Below are 23,966 nucleotides of genomic sequence, written 5' to 3' on the forward strand. Positions count from 1 at the left end.
CATATGCACCACACGGGATGCGGCTTGCACATGCGCTGGTCTGCGGCCACGAATGTGTAGTAGGACTTCAAGGTCATAAACTCGGAAGTCCACTATTACTAAAGGGACACCTCTTCTAGGACGAGCCATCCCTTGTGTGCTTATTCATGCATGCAGTGTTAATAAATGCCATTTTCCATGCGATAAGGGGCTGGTTGTCAATATGATATATATGATGCTTTCCAGCCTGAGTGACTTCAGTATAGCATTTTATATTTTGGTGTAGCTTGAAGGAGGCAGAATTACAACTAGATGCAAGGCTAAAAAATCCCCATTAGTAAAACCCTTAGAGAAAACCACTACACAGACACAATCCTTAGTTATGCTTTTTATGTTAGTTTTGCTTTCTGTTTTCTGCCTGGCCTCACAGTTTTATAATCCTTTGTCTTATTTTTTTTTACAAGGTGGACTGGGAGAGCTGCAAAGTGGTATAATCACAGACTGTGTCAAAGAAGCCAAACGGCTTGTCGATAAGGCCTATACAGGGACCAGAACCATGTAAGTACCATGTAGTGTAGGTGGGGCCAGGGACCCTATGGCAAGGAGGGTGAAATTTTGGTTTAGCATCTGTTAGCTGATCATCTGTAGAGAAATAATAACCTCAATGAAAAAGTTGCCCTTGTCTGTTTTGTTATTCTGATGTTCTGACATTCTGGTAGGGATATCCAGGCCCAGTTTTGCTGCCCCAGGGTGTTATTGGTACCTGCATAAGACCTCATTGCAGAACTCCATGGCTACAACCCCAGTGCTCCCCAAGTTGCTGGGTTGCCCTCACCCTCTCTGTACAGTGCCTGGATGCTATGCAGAGTAGCTATGAGAGAGTTCCCTCCCAACCTCCCCCATCTGCGGCACACTGCAGCTCACAGTTGGGCTGACGGGACAGCGCCCAAAGAGCAGGGCTGTCCTGACTATATCGGGTCAGTTAAGAGGTATGTCACATGGGATAGGTATGTCACATGGGCCAATGCTGACCTGAAATTGAGCCAATTTGGGAGTATGCTATAAGCCTGGTCTTATGATGTCTTTCCACTACTCTGGGCCTGGTAATATCTTATGCTATTATTTGTAAACATGCAGGGCTTTAAACAATAAATAATACACAGTCAAGTCACATTATTATGACCACCAGCTTATAGCCAGAGTACCTGCCGTGTGCAGCACGGACAGCAGCTAGATAGGCTGAACTGTTGTTTTAGACACACGTCTGGTAGCCCCAGGTTAATTTTGACGGTGAGCTGCTCCACTGTAGAGCGTCGGTTGTGCTAAGTAGTAATTGTCAACCAATAACTAATGTGTAGCCTGTCACTTTAGGTTGAAGTCTCGTGTGAAGAGAGAAACTGTAAATCCAGGTGATCTATTGGCATTCTTCAAACAACCCGTGGCAATAAGCAGAAATGCAATTCGGGCGGCTGATTACATGGACCTCACTCTACTGCTTATAACTGAGAAAGTGAAACTGATCCACCCAGGCCCCTTCAATATCTCAGGTACTAACAAATAACACAGAGTAAAACAAACATACTGTAACTGCCCTCTTGTGACAGAAAACTGTTTATGCATAATTGCAAATATCTATAATAATAATAATCGTCAGTGGCCCCACACTGCCACAATGTTCACAATTAAATAATTGGTCTACTCATATGGGTTTTTGCATACATTAAAACTTTAATGTTATGCTCCGCCTCCAACCCTGCATGTTGTGCATTTATACTGTGGCAACTTTAACAGGTGAAAAGGTTTAGGAAACTTACCTGTGTAGCTGTTACCCTGCATCTCCCAGAATCCTCTCCTCCTTGATGATCAGGGAACACCTAAGTCAGGCCAACCAATGTCTCTTAGCTGTTGTGAAACTACACATCCCAGCTTGCCCTGCCACAGTTTTTATCATTGCCTAAAATTAAAACTCTGGCAGGACATGCTGGGAAATTCTCTTTGAAAAAGCCTTCTTGCAGGTGGGCAAAATGCAACAGTGGCTACTCACTGCTGGTATCAAGACATTAGCTACTTTTTGCAGCGCTGCAATCAGATAGTCGCCACCTATAGGGGAGTTTATTTTAGCTTTGCAAGTGTGTGAACGCCTGTGCAGCCAAACTCTGCAAAAACATTTTGTGCAGTGTCTGAGTTGGTCTGAACTTACTCAGCCCTTGCGATCACTTCAGCCTGTGACCTGTCTGGTCCCGGAATTGACGTCAGACACCCACCCTGCAAACGCTTGGACATGCCTGCGTTTTTCCAAACACTCCCAGAAAACGGTCAGTTGACACCCATAAACACCTTTTACCTGTCAATCTCCTTGCGATCGGCTGTGTGAATGGATTCTTCGTTATCTCCATCGCTCGGCAATGATCCGCTTTGTACCTGTATGACGCGCCTGCGCATTGTGGTGCATATGCATGCGCAGTAGCGATCTGATCGTTGCGCTGTGAAAAATGGCAGCTTGCGATCAGGTTGGAATGAGACACTTAATCCACTGATGTATTGTTCTCTCTGTATTTGTATTGCTGCTGAGAACAATAGATGAAGGGCTTATGCTATTAAACCATGGTGTGCCTAGGTGCAGCACTGAAGCCAAGATAACCGTGGCGCCATCTGTACATGGGACTTGTAGTTCCACAAACATATTTCTGAGTATATGAACTATACAACACCAGGCATATAGAAGGATCAGATTATTCTCAGCACAAAACCACAAAGTTAACATGAGAATATATTTTAGAAGGGTTGAAAATTGCTTTTCTATAACTGCATTGTTTAGAGCATAAATGAAATATATTTGTTATTGTGATAATATACTAATAGAGTATTGAATTTTTCTATATACATTTATTTTATTCAGCTATATTGGTGTAGTAATTATAAATAGCGCCAGTCCATAGCTGAATACTGCTGGGAACCTTAACGTGGCCTCTTTGGAAAGTTTGATACATCTAGCCCACAGGTTCCCAAACTGTGTGCCGTGGCTCCCTGGGGTGCATCGGGACATTTGCAGGGGTGCCCTGGGTTGATGGTCCAGGACCAATTCAAATTATTCATTGTCAATATAATAGGCAAAACCAGTGCTGGTGGCTGCCAGTCATAAAATATGTGGCCAAACAGAAGCAAATCTTGTCCCTCACCACACAACTGACCCTAAGGATGACATATAAACGCGATCTACTTAATGTAATATTTCTTTCTAAATGTCTCAATAAAAATTTTGGCCTAGGGGTGCCGTGAAAAAAATTCTGATATTCTAGGGCGCCGTGATTCAAAAAAGTTTGGAAACCACTGATTTAGCCATTAGGCAAAAAACAGTATCTGGAACAACTGGAATAGTATGTTGCCTAAAATCTAAATACAATTTTATTTCATTTTAGTTTTTTTATTCTTGCATTTATACTATGTTGTTATGCTACACCATAATGGGACTAAGCAGTAATTGTCATGTCTATGTGTTGTTTTTAGATATACTCACAGCTGAACAGAAGGAAATTATTTCCAAACTAAGTGGATGCGCCTACCAGTACCTCCCTAAGATTTGCGATCCCTCACCTTACCGCACCATTACTGGAGAGTGTAACAACATGTAAGAGACTTCTTCTGAGAAACACACACACTGGGGATAAATCACACATGTGTACAGATGTGTCCTCATGCACTGTTGCTTCACTCGCTCCAAACATCCCTTCTCGGCGTGCCAGGTCCTGAGTCAGTCACGCAGAGCATCTTTTTGCTCAGTCACACATATAAAACAACTGGAAGCTACAAAACTACTTTGCTTGATGATTACACTGATCAATTTCATGTGTGTCATTTGTGCACCTAGCTGAGAATGAGCCTGGATCTGTATACAATGTGCTACGATGAAGCAACTGTGACTTCTCCTCACACCAAGTTCCATTGCGCTTTATCTGTGTAATCCCTGTGCGGTTAAAGTCACAGCCCGGCATCTGTAGTACATTGTGAGTGGTGTTTTGCTGTGTCTGCAATGTGAATAAGATACAAACTTTACAAATGGTACACTACTCCTCGTGGAGCAGCTCAGTTACTTGGTGTATGAGGACATCTGTAAGATAAAATGAGAACATATTCAAGTAAATTGAGTTTTGTTGTGAATTCAATGGGGGTTTCCAATTACCTGAGAAGAAACATCAGGCAATTTTACTCGATATTTCCTGATATTTTTTTTGCAGGTTATCCAATTTGTTCACCTGTACAAAAATAAATTTTCTCACAAAAACACACAGGTCCAGTGAAACCTGTGTGTTTTTGGTAGAAACAGACCCATTTCCGAATGAAAACAGGGCTGTTTCCGGGGATTTGGTTTCTCCTGCCTGAGGCAGGTGAAACAAAATCCCCTATAAAATGCATCTCGTGACGGCTTATCGAGGCTAATAGGGTAGCCCCCGGCAGTACAATTAGCCGCGGTCAATGGATACCCCCTATACCTTTTGATTTGCAGTTTTTATGTTTAATTGTTGTTGCCTGTTATACAGCACACTACAGTAATCTGTACAACCAACACCTTCTTTAATTTTATATATGATATACCATATCTCTCAACATTAAAAACTGCCAATTTGGGACCCTGAAAAGGGGTGGGGCCTCACCGAAAAGGTGGTGTGCCCAGCACTCTGTGAGATGCTGGCCTGGCCCCAGGATTTCCCCGCACTGTGAATAGATGCTGTGTGCATTGCCCGACATCTATCACACGCTCTCACCCACAGCTTTTCCCCTCCATTGGACACTGTATTCATGGGTGGGACAGTGGGACAGTCCCAGAAAAACATGACTGTCCCACTGAAATTGTGAGAGTTGGGAGGTATGATAAACTGTACCCTAGTTTCCCTGGTGACACATTGCTGCTGCTAATAGTTGTTTAAACACATTTTACAGAAAGAAACCCACCCTTGGGGCATCCAACACAGGTTTCAAGCGTTTGCTGAATCCAGAATATGAAGATGGAGTCTCACTTCCTCGGGGTTGGACTCCAAACCTCAACATCAATGGATTCCCTCTACCCTTGGTAATAATAGGTTTTGTACCAAAATAGCTAACGATATTAAACAGGGGGGGGGGGAGGGGGGGGGGTGGCAGTTGACTTAATGCTTCTTCCCACTTCAATTTTGTGTGAGAGTGAGAGTAGTGAGTTATGAGGGCTGATAGGTATCACCAGTGTCGGGCTGGGGCATTAGGGTCCACCGAGGAAGTGCAGTTGCAGGGGCCTATGCTTAGGGGTGTGGTCAGTATCCAGGTGGGGTGCGGCCAGCCACCACAGAGACTTGGCTAATTATTAGAGAGTGCGTGGTCTGGGCCCCTTGATAAATACATATATATAGTTAATACACCATAGTACTGTACAGCATAATGTAATATACTGTATGTATAATTTATAACTCAAGTGCACAGTCTGGAACCCAATACTTAAAGGAACCAATTCTATTTTAGATCAGTTCAGATTTAGGTGACTATTTTTTACGTAAACAATATTCTGGGTTCTTCAGTTAAAATTAAATTTTAACATTCCCCACTCCACCCAACCTACCATATAATAATAATAATAATAGCCATCAATGCAGAGCTGATTGAGTGGTACAGATAAGCTCGCTGCTCCCAAACTTCATGGAAACTATTTCATGGGGACCTTTGCCTATTGCCTTCCCGGTCACACAACCCTTCAGATTTAGATAAAGCTACATGCACAGCCTATATGGGGGTAGGGGCATAAGGAGACATTTGTGGACCTGACTGCAACACTATGAAAGGGCCGACAATGCTTAGGGGCCTATTTATCATTAATCCAATCCAAAAACACATATTGCAGCTTCTCCATTTTTGACGTAAACCACGGACCCATAGGTCTATGTGAAGCTATCGGACTTATCAAGCGAAACACTCCAGAGTTTGACTCTGTCAGCTAACGCCATCTTCAGATGGCATTAGTCACTGTAGCCTATGGGATACAGATTGCAGAAAACACCAGTAAAGGGTTTCTCCGGAACACAGGCCAGCAGATGTCCCTGCCTCCCAAAGTAGAAGTGAACTGATTGCTGTTGTAATCCCTGCATGCAAGTTTTTTGCATATCAATACCTGCATGCAATTTTTTTTTTCACATCCGGGTGAATGTTAATTTCTTATCATCGCAAATAGCGGCGATAAAAAATTCTAATCATTGGAAGGGATAAGAAATAGCAGCCATTTTTGTCATCTCTTCTAGGCGTCACCTATTCCACCCAGGGTAATCCTACATAGTGTGCCCTATATGGCTGCCTCACCTGGTACCTTTCGTGGTACCCGTGGAAGTTATTAACCATAATGACTGCTCCAACCCTGCATTATGCTTATTGTGCTCTCTGTTTCTTTTTATTTTTTTTATTTCTGTGTGTTTTTCTTCTTGCTGTAATACTAAATCCTTTGTATCATATGTTATGTCCTTGATGCCTGTAAAGCACTTTAATTCCTACGGGAGAAAGAGCGCTATATAAATAACATTATTATTAGTAGGAACCCCAATTAGTGCACCGCGTCCCCTTGCATGGCTCGCTTCACTCGCCATGCTGCGGGCAAGGTGCTTTGCTGCGCTCGGTACAGGTTACCATTACCAATCGTGGTCCACGCGGATCGTAAAGTATGAAAAGTCCAAATTAAAAATGTGAAAATCTCATGTCGACCTTTTTTTCATGTCGACCTTGTTCAGGTCGACCTAATGGCTGTATCAACCTATTTCTAATGTCGACCTAGCCACTGTCAACCAATGGGTGTCGACCTAATTGGTGTCAAGCCAGAGTCCGGATACCATTATCAGTGAGGACAACAATAAGATTGGATCCTGCAATCTGGTGTTTAGAGTATGTGTTTGTTTCACAGAAGGTATATTAGCAGAGTATATGGTGACAGCAGGTAGAAGAGTAAACTGTCACAGTAATGCCAAGAGGAATGTGCTAGGAGCAGAAGTGCTGTAGACAGAATGTTAAACCCAAATATAATGTACTTGGCAAAGTTACAGATGGCGCTATGTGTGTAATACAAACGTGGGTGCCGGTGGCAATAAGTCCACACACGGGGACTTATGTAATAGTCATGTGCAGCACGCTCTGCGGAAATTCTGGTAAATTCTGGATATTCTCTCCATCATGGGTAGCAGTCCTCCCCCCCCCCATTCAAAAAAGGTAGGAGCCACCGCTGACAACAAGTGTCAAATTGCAAAAAGATATCAAAGTTGTAACAGCAGTGGGCAAATTATATGCATAAGAGAAGTTAAAGCTTGGGATATTGCTGGGCATTGTAGTGCACTGCAAGGCTCTCACTGTGGTGAGAGTCTCCTGGTCTGACCTGTCCTTGTGGAGTTTGTGGAGTAAAGACGTGCGGAGATGCCGCGCATGCACAGTAGCTGAGCTCCGGTGGATCCTAGTGACTACAGGCTCAGCCCAGTCTGCCCACACTACTTCCAACAAGATAAAGTGAGTTTGTTGTATGATATTGAGATTAGTATTTTTATATTTGACACTCATATAATATCTGTACCTGAATTTTTTTCCAGTCACGTGCAGTATCAAATGAAATTGTAAGGTTCCCTACTGAGACCCTGACCTTAGATGATGAGAGATCACTCATGTTCATGCAGTGGGGCCAGTACGTGGATCACGATACTGATCTTTCTCCGGACACCCCTTCCAGAACAACTTTCTTTGAAGGAAAGGACTGTGAGACCAGTTGTGCTCGGTCACACCCCTGCTTTCCTCTGATGGTAAGCAATGTTCTCACTAATCAATTCACTAGTCAGAAGTCTTACTTCTGGGAAAATTACATTTTGTGTGTTTAATTTCCTCTCACTGGGCCTAATTCAGACCTGATCGCAGCAGCAACTTTGTTAGCAGATGGGCAAAACCATGTGCACTGCAGGGTGGGCAGATATATCATGTGCAGAGAGAGTTAGATTTGGGTGGGGTGTGTTCAATCTGCAATCTAAATTGCAGTGTAAAAATAAAGCAGCCAGTATTTACCCTGCACAGAAACAATATAACCCACCCAAATCTAACCCTCTCTGCACATGTTATATCTCCCACCCACCCCCCCTGCAGTGCACATGGTTTTGCCCATCTGCTCTCAAATTTGCTGCTACAATCAACTCTGAATTACCCCCAATATGAGCCAGAAATACTGCCATGCAGAGTATTATTCAGCACGAGCCAACCAAGCTCCCTACACAGTGTCGGACTGGGGCATGAAGGGCCCACAGGTGGAATGTAGTGGCAGGGGCCCATGTTTAGGGGTGTGGTCACTCCAGAGGGGGTTTTGACCAGATGCCACAAAGGCTTGGATAACCACTAGTGAGTGCATTGTCTGGGCCCCTTGATAAATATATATTGTTAATACTGCTAGTGCATAAATGATACCAGATTAATAACAGCAATGCACTGCAGAAGATACACCATAGTCCTGTGCAGTATAAGGTAACATATGTATAATTCAAATGCACAGTCTGGAACCTGATCCCTGGATGAGGAGGAGGAGATGGGGCGCTGCCCCACCTCCCCCTCCCCCTGGCAGTGGAGCCCACCGGGGTTTCCCGTGGGCCAGTCCAACCCTGTCCCTACATCATCCCTGAAACAACACCATCATTGGCGTTTTTATAATAGGTTCAATGTGTCCAACGCACACAGGCCCCTGGGTCCAGAGGGGCCCACCGCACACACTGCACCCATTTTTAAATACCTCTCCGGAGCCCCGCGATGAGACCCAGGAGGATACGATCGCATCGCAGCAGCATTTGCTGCTGAATGAGGTCCAATGTATATAAGATCACTAATTATATTAATTCTGAATACTGATCATAAATATATGGTTAAGCATGTCTTATATTACTAATGTTATTGGATTATTTTTCTGTGTGTAGATTCCACCAAATGATCCTCGGATTACAAACAGAAATGACTGTCTGCCAATGTTTAGATCAGCACCAGTGTGCAGTCTAAGCACTCCTGTACGTGAACAGATCAATGTCCTGACCTCATACGTTGATGGAAGCCAAATCTATGGCAGTGATGCGATAGTTGCTAACAAGCTTCGGAACACCACCAACCAACTAGGCCTGTTGACCATTAATCAGAACTTCACAGATAATGGACATTCATTCCTTCCTTTTGCTGAGAATCAGGAGGACATATGTATTATGACAAACAAATCGGCCAAAATTCCTTGTTTCCTGGCAGGTGAGGCTTGTGCAAAGATTTTTGGAGTAGTTTAGGTGGTTTATCTTCTTCATAATCCAGACTTCACCCACAAGTGCTTCTCTTTCTTGAATGATGGCTTTGTTTCTTTTTTTAATGGCTATTTATGATTCGACAGGTGCTGGGACACGACTATACGATACTCTACTATAGTCAGCTTTTATGGTCGTCATATACTGTATCCCTCAGTCTAATAGAATTTTTTTTTTTGCCATGCGCCATAGGTGCGCGTTGTCCCATCACTAAGTATGGGAAAGCGCAGATTTAAAGTTTACAGGGGGCTGCCGAACACTCTAGCACCGGCCCTGACCAAACCTACCCTTCTGCAGCCTAACCCTTACCCCACAGCCTAACCCTAAGATTACTTTAGAGTATTATACCATAAAGTTTACTGGTGAAATACCAGTATAGTTTTCTGATGTTTTTCATCTGTTTAGGGGACACTCGTGTCAGTGAAATGCCTGGTCTTACTGTACTTCACACACTCTTCATGAGAGAACACAATCGTATTGCAACGGAACTGCATGCATTAAAGCCAAACTGGTCTGGGGAAAAGCTGTACCAAGAAACCCGAAAGATTGTAGGAAGCATCTTGCAGGTACAATATAATGTCTTCCCTTTATCAACCCTTTATTGGTGCACAATCACACTGGTGCTGTAACTGCCCTTTATTGGTGCACAATCACACTGGTGCTGTAACTGCCTGGAGTGCAGCCCAGAGCTCTTAATACAAGGGCAGCATTAACCCTTAGTGCACATTGGTGTTGTTTTTTGTCACTGCCTACAGTGCAGCCAAAAGCTCCTAACACAGGGCAGCATTAATCCTCTACTGGTGCTGCAACTGCCCATAGTGCAGCCCAGAGCTCCTAATAGTAGTAATACTTTTAACATTAACCCTTTATTGGTGCACACTGGTCCCCGCAAAAACCGGTGCACAAGGGCAGAGAGGGTTTAAGAAATTTAATGTAAAGTCACAACATTATTTCACAATATTAAAGAAAAAAACAGATTACTGCAAAAAAACATAGAAAAAAACAAAACAATAAAACATATTGCCTTATATATAATTCAACTCCCGCAAGAATAAGATGCCCGGAAGATGATGCTGGGCCTCGAATGGGAATCCCAGTCTGGTGGGAACACCCGAGCCGTGGCTCAGGTGAGACTTGGATCCCAATGTTCTGAGCGGTTCGGATTCTGAGGAATCTCTAATTGTGAGTGATTGAAGTTGGAGGCTACTTCCTCAAAATGTGGAAAAGATGATGTTGAGAAAAATGAATTACAAATTCCATGAGGAAGACCTTTCCTGACAATTATATTGAAGTACAGAGACTTGTGTAATGGTGTATTCCAGTGGGGATGAGTTAATGTGTGATGATGAGGTTAAGGATGAAGATGATAATGACATCTTTCCATTGTAGAGAAGAGATCATTAACAAAAGAACACTGTTAGCTGCTCTAAGTCCATTGGTAGCTCATTTTGTGGGGATCTCAAACAAACCAAGCACATCAGCCAGAAAAGTGGCAGTCCCTGCCCCTGAAGTGCTTGTATTGTTAAACTGTTCATGTCCTTTTTAATATCCAACATAAGGGTGGGTGTCGGGGCCCAAGGACAATTACATCTTGCATCACTTTTCTTTTCTGCCGCTGATGTATGGCAGTGTTTCATAGATGTGTTATCAGCTGCTGCTTGTTTGTGCCGCTGCTCTGTCGCTTAGTAATTAGCCATTTCCTATGATTTTTCCTGAACTCCCCTTCTCCTTGTGGGGGGACATATACAAATTATAGATCCATGAGCCAGAAATTTGGCAGATTTGTAAATAAAATTGTAGAGTATGTAGCACAGATATCAGGAGCTTTCACTTGCAGAAAAATCATACCAAAGGTCGGTTCGACTGAAAAATTGCATAGTGAGTACCTAGCTTAAGTGCTATGACAATGATCTTGTTAAAATGAATCCATACATGTTTGCTGACATGTCCAGCTCAAAAGTAGAAAAGCTACAAACACCTTTGTGGATTTTTAAATATAACTGCAAGACCAGTTAAAAATATCAGCTCAGAAGTAGATAGGGTAGAAAAAAATATGCATCTTTTTCCACCAGAAAAGTCAAATGTAAATTATTCTATTATCAAGTAGGTACTGTACAATGAAACATTTCTTTTTCTATTGCTTTGAGTTGCATTTTGAGTTAAGCATGCTTTATTTTTTGTTTATAGAAAATCAATTACAAAGATTGGCTGCCACTGCTGGTGGGCAACGAGGCATCGAAAGTTCTTCCTGCATATAGGTCTTACAATGAGAGTGAGGACCCACGGGTGTCCAATGTCTTCACTATTGCCTTCAGAATGGGACATACTCTGATACAGCCATTCAGTTACCGATTAGCGGAGGGTTACCGCCCCTACGGCCAAGAACCAGCAGTACCACTGCATATGACATTCTTTGCCAGCTGGAGGGTGGTGACACAAGGTAACAACCTGTTATAATCATGCAGCTTATGTGTAAAATATGGTCCTTCAAACTGTCATACTGTAGTAGTTACACTTTTGGACATAAAACTAATCCCAATTATTTCAGCATCATCATCCAAGCGCTAGTTATAGACTATAAATTGTGTGAATTGTGGATGTATAAATACTGCATGGATTGGCTATCTGTGGAATGGGGAGGCAAAAGCAGAGCAGATTGTGCCACCGTGGACTAACTTATCAGTACTCTGATCTGACACTCAAGCGCCTTTAGGTGAAATAAACACTGTGGGCCTGATTCACAGTGAGATGTAAAAATGCAGTAGATGCATACACAGCACAATACATATGCATACTGTATGTACATTTCGGGGGTTTATTTTTAGCTGCACATATCTTAAGATGTATACATTTTAAAATCCAGCACATAGCTGCATCATCAACACAGTAAATCACACCTTGCCCTTTGGGCATGCCAAGATGCGGACATATTCACGTTTGTTACTGCTCTGTACTCACATGTGAATGCGCTGACACACCTCTCCAGTCTAACTTATGCTCAACTCATCAGTCATAAGAAGCAAATTGATTAATGTCCAACTGGAGAGAGATAAAGTACCAGCCAATTAGCTCCTTACTGTCATTTTGCAAACACAGCCTGCAAGATTACTGAACCTGATTTGTTGGTACTTTATTTCTTTTCACTTTATCTCTCTCCAAGCTTTGATACATCTCCCCTTAAGTCCACATAAGAGCCTGTATTCTCAAAGTAAAACTACAGTCTCAAAATGCTATTATTTTACCTGCTTTATACAAGATCTAATGACCTAATTCAGACCTGGTCGCATGCAGGCTATTGTTTGCACTGCTGCGACCAGGTAATCACCGCCTACAGGGGAGGGGGTTAGGACTTTGCAGGGATGCGTTCGGCTGTGCAGTGAGCTGTACAAACAAAAGTTTGTGCAGTTTCTGCACAGCCCAGGACTTACTCACCCGCTGCGATGATCCAGGAAGAAGCTGATGTCAGGAACCCTCCCTGGAAACGGCCGGGCACGCCTGTGTTTTTTCAAACACTCCCAGAAAACGTTGAGTTGCCGCCCACGAAAGCCTTCTGTCTGTCAATCTGTTTGCGATCGCCCCTGCGATTGCTTTCTTCGTACGGGTCGTCACCGGCAGCCGACACGCCTGTACATTGTGGGTCACACGCATGCGCAGTTCAGATCCGATCCCACGGTTGCAAAGAAGTGCAGCGTGCGATCGGGTCTGAATGAGGCCCTAAGACACTTGTATAGTACTCTGACACATAGGGGTAAATTTACTAAGATGGGAGTTCTATTTAAGATGGGATGTTGCCCATAGCAACCAATCAGATTCCAGGTATTATAGAATGTGCTAGATAAATAAGAAGTATAATCTGATTGGTTGCTATGGCATTCCCACGTTTTGTAGCATATAGTGATGCTTTTTAATATTTGAGCAATGCATTTTGGTTGTGAAGAGATTGTGTCAGACAATGCTTCACTCACTGACTCTTTTATTTTCTTCCTACTACTTTTACTCTACCTCCATTATTCAAACATATTTTTATTTTACTTAATTTTTTTACTTACAGTATATGTGTAAATTATGGTCACTGGTCTAGTCATTAAGCCTCATACACTAAATGCTTCTTCCAGGTGGAATTGATCCTCTGCTACGGGGATTGATAGCCAATCGGGCCAAATTAAACCGCCAGAACCAGATGGTGGTTGACGAGTTGAGGGATCGACTCTTCAAGTTGGTCAAGCGTATCGGTTTTGATCTAACTTCTCTCAATATGCAACGAGGTCGGGAACATGGATTGCCAGGTAACTTTAGAATAAATAGTCAACTTTAAGTTCTAAAATAAAGCACTCGCCAGACTGACTATCATACACTGTAGGCTAAAATATTTTTTATAATTTTGAATCCGGATTGACAGGCAGAGGCGACCGCTTTTTCTGCGGCCCCCCCACAGAAAATGCGGGTGCATGCGCAGGACGGGCGCTGCGCATGCGGCCGCATCTTTTCAGCAAAAATTCCAGTTGGATCGCACACTGCGATCCATCCTGAATTAGCCCCTATATGTATATGTATGAGTTGAATAAATGTGCACAATGAGAGGTATTTTTACCTTATTTATTGAACCACCCTCGTATTATTTAGCGTTTAGATATTTGCTGTACATTAGGCTGTGAACTTACATATTAAATATTACTTACTGATTCTATTTCCTGGATAAGAGCAATCAGAAATCAGCACTATGCTGATTATTTATGTATACCATTTCTTACAATATAATGAGCTCTCTCTATGTTATCATGCTTATTAGTGTATTATTAAATAAAGGTATATCCTGGTTCTGTTCTTTTCAATAAAGGCTACAACTCATGGAGGAGGTTCTGTGGCCTTTCTGCACCTCGTAATGTGCAGGAGTTGGCTACTGTGCTGAATAATAGACAGCTTGCAGAAAAATTGATTAGTTTATATGGAACACCTGAAAACATTGATGTCTGGGTTGGAGGAGTCTCTGAGCCCCTGGTTCCCAATGGAAGAACTGGGAAGCTGCTTTCTTGCCTGATTGGAAATCAGTTCCGTAGAGCTCGAGATGGAGACCGGTAAGTTTCTTTACAACATATAAATTATACATGTGTCTATATTCCAATAAATGAAGACAATAAACTGTCATGCATTTCCCTGATCTATTACAGGGTCCAGTAACTGCTTTAGTATTATTATAAAGGATAGATACTGTAATGGTGTCTCCAACTCAACAGAGCTAGATTAAGACTCCATTGGGCCATAGGCAAGATATTGGTCTGGGTCCAAGGCAAGATACCAGTCTAGGTACATCAACATTACAATTTACTTAACCTATACATACGCCCTAAATTATCACTCCAGCCATTGGCGTTTCTATAATAGATGCAATGTGTCCACACCACACCCATGTTTTATTACTTAACTACTTGGAGTGCAGCGTCGTGCGCTGCAGACGTGGCAAAAATCACAGCCAAAATGTCTGCCACACATGCACAGTAGTGGAATTAGTCTCTGGAACATGGCATGCGCCATGTATCCAAAGAACTGCGCATGCTCAGTAAGCTCTGGCACAATGCTCCAGCTCCCTTCATGTGTTATTCCCAGTCCCAACTTATGTCACTCCAGGCTAGCCCCCCATAGTGTCACTCCAGCTTCAGGCCAAACAAACTTACCTTCTTTAACCTTTGCTTCTTCTAAAACAATTGAGCTAAATTCCAGGAATGTTTGCACTAAACCACTGCTACCTATAAGTCTGCAGTATCTGGCATGTCAAGACATAGGTACATCCATGTCTCATGCATGCATAGCCTGCCAGAGCATAGCCATCCCTTCCTGCATCCCTTATTCGCATCACAATCATGGTGACAGAGCGTGTTGCAGGCATGCCCCATGGGTTCCCTTTGTCCCTAGGTGGGCGTCTGCACTGCCTTGTTGTTAATCAAGCTCTGCAACTTGGTATATAAAATAAATTTACTGTAGCAAAATATATTGACTCCTGTAAGTGCCCTGGTGTCCATGTTAGCTGTAAGAGGGTGTACATAAGACAGGCCTGTAGGTCTTCTTATTTTGGGAGCAGCGCTTATCCCCTATCTTTTGGCCTCAAGGCTTTCACTTGAATTCTCAGAGGTTTCTTGAGAATGTAAGACAATTGCTAAAACTTCTTCCATTGTTGCTGCATAAGCTTCAGTAGAGAGGTTTGTCAGTACCTGGAAACACATAAAGCTTATTGCTAAAAGAAAGGGCCCTATTTTACGGTATACAGTATGCTAGAAACCCTATTTTATGATGTACACTAGCAAAGGGTCTGTATGCTAGAGGGGACTGGTTTATGTAAGGGCCACTAGAATGTTCTCTTTTTTCTAAAGTGCTCAATAAACTGGTCTCTATTTTGCACAAAACCCCCTATGGTTACCTGTGTATTGTAGGTAGGTCATTAGAAATGTAGAATGTTCTATGTATTGTAAATAAGCTCATGTATATTGTATATTGGTCATTAGAATACTAACTATGTACATTGAACACTATGCTGCCCTTACACCTAAAGATTTATTGTCAGATCTGGTTGGTTGGAATGAAAACCTGGTAATGGATAAGAGCAAATGACAATTGACCATTTGCTCCTAAATGCTGTAAAACTGTTTTCTAGTGTTTGGGAGCAAATGGTCAATTGTTGCTGTTGGAGCATATCAGCTGATTACATTCCCATTCCTCCAGTCAGAATGCCTCTTTCATTAGATGACATTAGCAACCAAACATAGACTTGCAGTCCCTATGTATCCCTTGTCTGCCTTTTGTTCTGTGCAGTGCATAAGTCATTCTGACTCCTAGCAAGTTTGTTCCTGATTTCCTAGCTCCTGTTACTAACAAGCTTTGCTATCCCTGGCTCCACAGTACAAGTAACCACAGAGTATTACATTTTACCACTGTTCTCCCAGCAACTTCTACAGTCTTGTAAATGCTTGTGTTCCTGACTGCTGATCCCCACTCCAGGTTAATCATCCACCTGGGAATCCATCTATGCCTCTAGTCTGCAGGATCTTTTTTTCTGTTTCTTCCAGACTTTCTAACCAGTGGCAGCTGCACCGCTAACTACCTTCTGCAGGTGGGGGTCTGCTAAGCACATATAAACATACATGTGTAGATGTATGTAATATATGTACTGGCAGTGTGTCCGGATCGGCAGCGGTGCTGTGTACCACAGCCGCTGTGCAGAACCCGGGACTCGGCATTAGGCTTCCCTCTCCTGAGCCTGCCCCCAGACTCCTCTGAAACTAGCCAATTGAGAGTCTAGGGGTGGGCTTAGAAGAGTGAATCCTAATACCAAGTCTCAGGTTCACCCCAGCGGCTATGGTACACAGCGTCACTGCCAAACCGGACAAGCTGCAAGCACATATATTACATACATCTACACATGGATATTCATATGTGCTTAGTCCCCCCCCACCCCCTGCACAGTGTAGTCAGCGCTGTAGCAAATGGACTGCAGCCGCTGCTGCTTCTAACAAGAACTGCTGTAGTGCATTTCTCTATCTGCTACAGAGATGCTGAATGCTGCCATGCTGTTAACCCCTATATCCCCTGCAAGTTTACATATTATTCAATAAGTACATTCCTCACTTCCAGCCATTGCCCGAGCACCCAGCAGCACAGTCTCTATTCACCAGTATGCAGTGACTGGTTCTGTTCAAGGACAGTTGTATCCTGTAATCCTGATTCCTGAGCTCCTGTAGGCATCATGTAGAAGGGGAGACCCTCTTGCCATAGGTGGTAGGGTGTTGGCAGGCCCTCTTCTTAAAGGTGTTCATACTGTATGTCCCTGTAACTTCTTTTACATTTGCTATTATGCTACTTTCAGTATTAAGTATTCCCGACACCTTAGGTTGCATGTTTGTTTGGGCGGGGCCATCTTCATCTTGTGATACATGTCAGCTCTTTGGTTCATAACCCCTCAGTGTATAGTTCTGCGTTATATGTTTCCACTTTATCAATAAAGGATAAAAGTATGGCAAATCCTACTGACAAATCTGGCACCTCTCATTGGGCGGGAGGTATTAAAATATATCGCCGCCCCTCGCCGCCTACCGCAGCGATGCTAATCGCATATGTACTAACATACATATGTGATTAACATCGCAATGCAGTGACGGAGGACCCCTGCGATACCTGTGAGAAGGTGTGTGGGTGTCTCCGTCACCTCCCTGGGCTCTCCCTCTCCTCCCTGGCCAGGAAGCAGCAGCAGGCACCTCCTCTTCCTATCTGCAGCCGGAAGGACTTCCGGCTGTGTTGCTAGGGGGAGGAGGAGTTTAGCTTCCGTGACCAGGGCTGCTTGCATGGAAATACGCCAGGGGGAGCGGGTCGGCGTCAGCGTGATGGGGCAGTGGAGGCGGCAGGATGCAGCGGCTGGCGGAAAGAAGCCCATAGGCTCCTATAGGGTATCACCATCAAAAGATGGAGATACCATCAGGGCGAGAACACGGCGGCCGGGGGTTAGCACATATGAAAATGCGGTAAAACTGAAAACGGGGGGATTACCACATTTTCCCTTTAGTACATCCCTCCCATTAAATTAAACTTTTCCATTTATCTCCTAATTTGAATTTTACTTTTGGTAATAGATAGAACTGTGCACAAAAAAGATGAATAATCATTTGATACTTTTCTATTTAGGTTTTACTATGAAAATCCCACAGTGTTCAATCCAGCGCAAAGAAGCTCAATAGAAAAAGTGACTCTGGCCAGTATCATATGTAGTAATACTAACATCAAACAGGTCCCTCGCAATGTCTTCATGGGGAACAAGTACCCACAAGATTTTGTCAACTGTTTAAACATCCCATCGCTGGACCTGAGTCCTTGGAGAAGTTGAGACAGAGACAGTGAGTACACAATAACAGAAAAGAACTTGTCATTAATGAAACATGGTTTTTATATAAGGTTACATTTGCAGTTTGATTTTAAACATCTCCTGAAGATGGTTGGTAGAGATGAGTGACTTTTTTAAAACTGCTCTTTCACTAATAATATTTAGGCTACAGTAATATAGATCAGCTCGCAGGCTTTAACATTTGGCCCTATAAGATATGTATATGATGGAAAAAAAACATGTTGTTTTTACTTGTAAAGTCCACTGGCAGTGCTTATTGAGAGGCATGTTAGTAGATAAACAGTTATTTTAGTCATAAAAAGGTCTGGAGATGGTCCTGGTGCTAGCATACATAAAATTAATAAAGCAAATGTAATGGTTACTATTCATATTACAAAAAAAAGCACATAATGCTAAAATATTAATTATTTCCCTTCCTCACAAAGAGATGTCAAATTAGCAGTCAGATATTGCAGTCCTCTTCCCACAGTACGTAATTCTTAAGGCAACATAACCTCCACCATAATCGTTTCCCTGCATTTGAGTGCATCAACGGTGTTGGAGACTTGTTTCCTTTAGTTATTTTGACATACAGTAAAGGAAACATCTTTGCAGCAGCTTTTGCAGCAATTGGTTGCCAGATGACAAACAAAAGAAAACAGGTCTCCAAAAGCATTTTTGCACTCAATGTAGAAAAAACAATTATGGTGGAGGTTATATTGCCTTAAGAATTACATATTGTGGGAAGAGGACTGCAATATCTGACTTGTCTGAACTAAGGAGGTCATTCCGGGTTGGTCGCAGATTTTACAATCGAAGCAAAATCTGTGACCACTGAAATCATATGTTGGGGGTATGCCAGCACAGGGTAAGGCCGTCCAGTATGTGTGGCGCTACCTCGCAATGCAGTTGCAATTCATTTGCGATCACATTGCAGCAACCTCAAATAGAGGTTGACACCTGCCTATACCATGTTTCCAATCACAGGAAATGCAGGTGACATCATCGGCCAGCCCCTGAAAATGGTCATGACATGCCTGCGTTTCCTGTTCTCCTCTCCCCAACGCCTCATCGCCGCCCCTGGAAGCCCATTGCCTGTCATTAACTATGCGATCGTACACTTCCAAAATGCGATCGCATAGTGAAGGGTCTCGCACGTGCACTATATCTGCTGCGCATGCACAGACCCTCGGGATGCGGCCGCGCATGCAAACATTATTGGTTCTATGGTGAAACCTAGGAGATAAGTCTGGTTGCTCTGTATTTTGAAAGTGCCTATAGGGTGGAAATCAATTAACTGCGGCAAATTACTATGGCTAACTGATCCCCGATGGGTAATTCACTTGTCCCCAATAGCCAATTTTGTTTCACCTGCCTAGCAGCAGTCACGAAAGGACATAGATCTGGGAACTTATCCCGGATACATGTTTTGCATGAAAACGGGTCAATTTTCATCCGAAAACAAATAGTCTGGAATGGAATTACCCGATAGCACCATAGACAAAAAAACGCTATGACAGCCCTTTTTTTCCGACAAAAAATTAACAGCAACAATTGCTTCACCCCCATAGTGTTCATCTATATCTATTTTACATAAATAAATATTTTTCCTAAAACACTTCACCGCTGATGCTTTTCTCACCCCTGTACTCAGCATATTCTGTTTTTGGGCTTGTCACATTCCAACATGAATAGCAATCATTTTGTTTTCATTTTTCAGAAGATATCATTAGTGTTTTTGCTTCTTCCAACACAGAAATATAAGTTCTACCCAAACAAGTGTTTTTGATTGAAATTGTAAGAAAGATAACTAAAGTAAATGTGTGTGGGTTTTTTTGTTTTGTTTTTTACCTAAGCACCATCAAGAAATGTTTTGGGGTTCTTACCTCAGCATTAATCCACCCATCTGAAAGAGCAAAAAGCAAGATTCTACACACAGATTTTCATAATAAAATCTGCACTTGAAAAATATTTCCAGTCTAGTTGTAACCATCTTGAATTGAATGCAATGTTTAAGAGTAATATGGTAGCCCAACTATGCATGCCTTTATGAAAGTGAAACAACTTACTACATTAAATGAGCTGGAGCTTGGGATAGATATGGACATTGATCCCCTCACCCCTCCATGCCATTTAAAGCTTGGGGTGGGGCAGAGTGCAGCATGCTCCTCCTCCACCAACATACAGCTCCCCCTTATCATCACGCAGGACTAGTCACTTTGTGTCTGTCTCAGAATAGGCCCCTATATGGGATGTATTGCAAGGCCATCTTAATGTATAGGCACAGTGGACAGCTGCCTAGGGCCCCACAGTTCTAGGGTCTTTGAGCAGGGGCAGGTGGTGGTCACACAATCGGAGCTGCAAGGCAGCATTCGCTACCTGCCGCCCAGCCTTCAGCCAGGCAGTGTATGGCTGTTAGCATGCTGATTGGTTGATGGCTGGAGCTATCCACCAATCAGAGTGCTGACAGCCATTCTCTGTATGGAATCATGTGGAGAGACGACACAGGACCACAGGAGGGAAAGTTATCATTTGTCTTACTGGTTTCCATGAATGGATGTGTAGGGGCCCCAGTGCATTGCTTTGTCCGGGGCCTACAATGCTGTTAAGATGGCCATGGAGGTATGCTTTCAAGATGTGTTATATATATCTGGACAACAAGACTAATTAGGGTAATAAGTTGTGAAAATCTAAATTAGGCAGTGCTGCTATATGGAATCATGACACATGTTCAAGATACCGACTTTTGGGATTCCAGCAGTCGAAATACCGACACTGCAATCCCGAAACCCATCAGACCGATGCTGGAATCAAGAACAGGTCATGATCCTGACGCCAGAATCCCGACAGCGGGTATTTCAGAAGGTAAGTTTGGCTGGGAAGGTTAGAGTTTGTCTGTGGTGGTGGTGGTGGGGGGGCGGGGGGTTAGGTTTAGGCACGACCTGAAGGGGGGTTAGGGTTAGGCTGTGGGAAGGGGGGGTTTGGGTTAGGAACCACCAGGAGGGGTTAGGTTACTTTAAATACTTACCTTGCCCCCTGTCGGGATCGTGACCTTTGGGATGCCGGCATAGGTATTGCGACTGCCGGCTTCCCATCTGCCGGAATCGCATAATGATCCCAGAATCATAGACAGTCTCAGAGAGACATTTGTTGATGCTTGCTGATTTACGCTCCTGATTGCCCTGTTCTTGCAGGTGTTTAATATTTCTGCATGAATCAAAATAATTTGTAAATTAATGCTCTGATAGCGAACCTGTGTGTAGACAATAACACTACTTTAAGTCAAAATAAATGTATTCTGATACTGGAAAAGGTAATTTTTTTTACTTTATTGAATGTTTGTTCTTGCATTCTAGGTCTTGGTTTCGTTTTGAAAGCACTGAGAAAAACTGACGTATCCAACATGGACAGATAAAGAAGATGTCAGTGAATTTCTCTGCTAATCCTACAAAGATATAATACAGATGATGTATTTAAATGAGTATGTTATATTAATAAAATTGTTATTGCTAATAGTAATTATCACTCATGTATCTAAATTTGTTGCTGTACATTTTATTTAATCTTTATGCTAATAATATACATAACATGTCAGGGCTGTAGAGAGATGTGCTGGGTCCCGGTACTTTTTGGGGAGTGGCCTAATCATGGGTGGCGTGGCATGCCCCTTAGAAAAAGAAGTACTTGCTGCATGTTAAAAAGGAGTGGGTGCCTGGAGCCAGGAGCAAATCCGGGGGGTGATCAGTGTGATCGCCCTCCTGCAGCAGCCTCCCTGGCCCCACTGTAGTTCAACACACAGAAACATGTGCTGTGCTAAGGAGAGAAGCTCCTGCAGAGGCTGACAGGTAAGAGGAAGGGAGGGAGGGGGGTCAGTGACAGACCCTGCCCCTTCCAACAATATTTGGCTTGGGTAATTAATACCCACCCTCCCCTCTTGGCGGCCCTGTCCACATCTCAAAATTGAAGAACTCCCTCTGTGGTATAAACCTTATACAGATGTGGACACCTTCATCTTACCCACGAATGGGTCACAGGTGCGATCTTGCCGCAGTTGTGATTATTCGCTGCAAGGTGCCTATAGTTGCATCCACGATCACTCAGTGCATTTCCTATGGATTGCGGGTGCGACTATATGCAAAAACCCACGAACATGCACATGCATAGCGGAAAACCTGCTGACAATACCCGTGATCTCAGCTAAGATGAAAAGAGAGACACATCTACAAATTGTGGTAAAGTCTAGGAAATATTATAGCTAGTATTAGTTACACAATATATTCTATTCTTCCATATGACACTTTCCCAACACTTCCAGTAATTCTCCCTGCTTACGTTTCCATTCCCTCCATAACGCACTTCTTTTCTCTCAAAGGAACCAACACTCAGCACTTTTCTTGATATTTTTGTGCTAGTCAGAAAATGACCACAAAACAAGATAGAAACACTTCATGCATTTAAATGAAATTAAATGTGTTGAAGGTTCTTCTTACCGTGCTGCATGGGGGCGTTACTAAGAAGACGCTCTGAGAATTGCCTCATCTCACTCTCATTCAGGGAGTGTAGACAAGTACAGTGTGTGATCGTTTACCTAAATGCACATGTGGTTATCTCATCTGTAGGTGAATCTCACAGAGACTTTGCATATGGTCAATATTGATTATTAATTTGCATACATTTCTCCATCCTACAGCTCACATTGCTGATCAACAACCTCCAATACAATGCTGATATAACACATAAATAAGATATTAATATACAAAGATACATTTCAGTTCATTTCACCAACTTCAGATGGCGATATGAAAAGGAGAAACAATATGGAAACATGATGTTTTCATTCTTCTCTGATTCTAACACTAATAAGGGGCACTACTGGAAAAATCTTAAGGTGGGCACACAGCTAAAGATATAGCAGTAGATCAATCGATCTGCAGATATACTGTGTCTGTAGATGATACACACTGACCAACAACCACTGCCATCTGCAGATATATCTGTTGTTGAGAACATTGGTCAATTATTGTTTCTGCTATACACACTGATAGATTGTCGTCCTGAAATGTGTCAAATCTTGCAATAAACATAATGTGCTGGCCTTTCAAAGAGCACACAGAAAAAGGAATGGCCTTTATTGTGTGTTCTATCCCACTCCTTCCGTCTCCCACAGTCTCTCTCTCTCTCTCTCTCTCTCTCTCTCTCTCTCTCTCCATAGCATTACCAGCCCCAGGATCTTTGAGCCAGTGCTGGTTCAAAAAATACGGAAACAAAATGTGTATAGGTCCCCCATGTATAATGAACCAGTATCGGGCCCTTGCAGCCAGCCCTTATTCTAAAAAATGAGTAGGGGTTCACCACATTTTTAAAACCAGCACCAGGATCCACTAGCATGGAGGTAATGCCACAGTCATGGGACACACTTGTCGGTGTCCCATGGCCAAAGCATTTATTCCCCCTAACTAGAACAGCAAAAAATAGAAAAGATTGTCTCTTTCTTAGAGAAAATTATGTAATATTAAACTGTAATTTCTATTTATATATAAAAATGCCTTGTTTATGTGAAAAATAAAATGAAAAAGTGAAAGTGAATAAATAAAGGTGATAAAAAAAAAAGATTAGAAACTCTGTGTACTTATTCATTATTAAAGTTCACTTCAACATTGATTCTATATATCAGCGTAAATCTCAGATAATATGGTCACATAATAGATCAAACTAATTAACCAGCGGAGTATTATTTATGGCTCACACATTGGCGTTTCTATAATGGGTGCAATGTGAGCGGTGCACACGGGCCCCTGGGTCTAGGGGGGCCCCACACC

General features: G+C 42.8%; 1 protein-coding gene across 1 annotated transcript; it reads left to right on the forward strand.

Annotated features, from left to right (window-relative positions):
• Positions 1 to 361: 361 nt before the first annotated feature.
• Positions 362 to 23,347, forward strand: LOC135049955 (myeloperoxidase-like). The gene is made up of 12 exons (XM_063955992.1): positions 362 to 537; positions 1,351 to 1,526; positions 3,487 to 3,607; positions 4,918 to 5,047; positions 7,563 to 7,769; positions 8,919 to 9,234; positions 9,690 to 9,850; positions 11,472 to 11,724; positions 13,400 to 13,570; positions 14,122 to 14,359; positions 17,952 to 18,160; positions 21,504 to 23,347. The coding sequence occupies exons 1-11, from the start codon at positions 362 to 364 to the stop codon at positions 18,148 to 18,150; spliced, it is 2,148 nt and encodes a 715-aa protein (XP_063812062.1). The 3' UTR covers positions 18,151 to 18,160; positions 21,504 to 23,347.
• The last annotated feature ends 619 nt before the right edge of the window (positions 23,348 to 23,966 follow it).

The sequence above is a fragment of the Pseudophryne corroboree genome, chromosome 2 (assembly GCF_028390025.1).
Source record: "Pseudophryne corroboree isolate aPseCor3 chromosome 2, aPseCor3.hap2, whole genome shotgun sequence".
Classification (NCBI taxonomy): domain Eukaryota; kingdom Metazoa; phylum Chordata; class Amphibia; order Anura; family Myobatrachidae; genus Pseudophryne; species Pseudophryne corroboree.

Excerpts from the sequence above, each read along its gene's own strand:
- LOC135049955 (XM_063955992.1), top strand. The coding sequence starts at position 362 with ATGCTTTTTATGTTAGTTTTGCTTTCTGTTTTCTGCCTGGCCTCACAG. Across the intron at positions 5,048-7,562 it reads ATGGATTCCCTCTACCCTTG|TCACGTGCAGTATCAAATGA; the intron begins GTAATAATAGGT and ends ATTTTTTTCCAG. Across the intron at positions 11,725-13,399 it reads CTGGAGGGTGGTGACACAAG|GTGGAATTGATCCTCTGCTA; the intron begins GTAACAACCTGT and ends TGCTTCTTCCAG.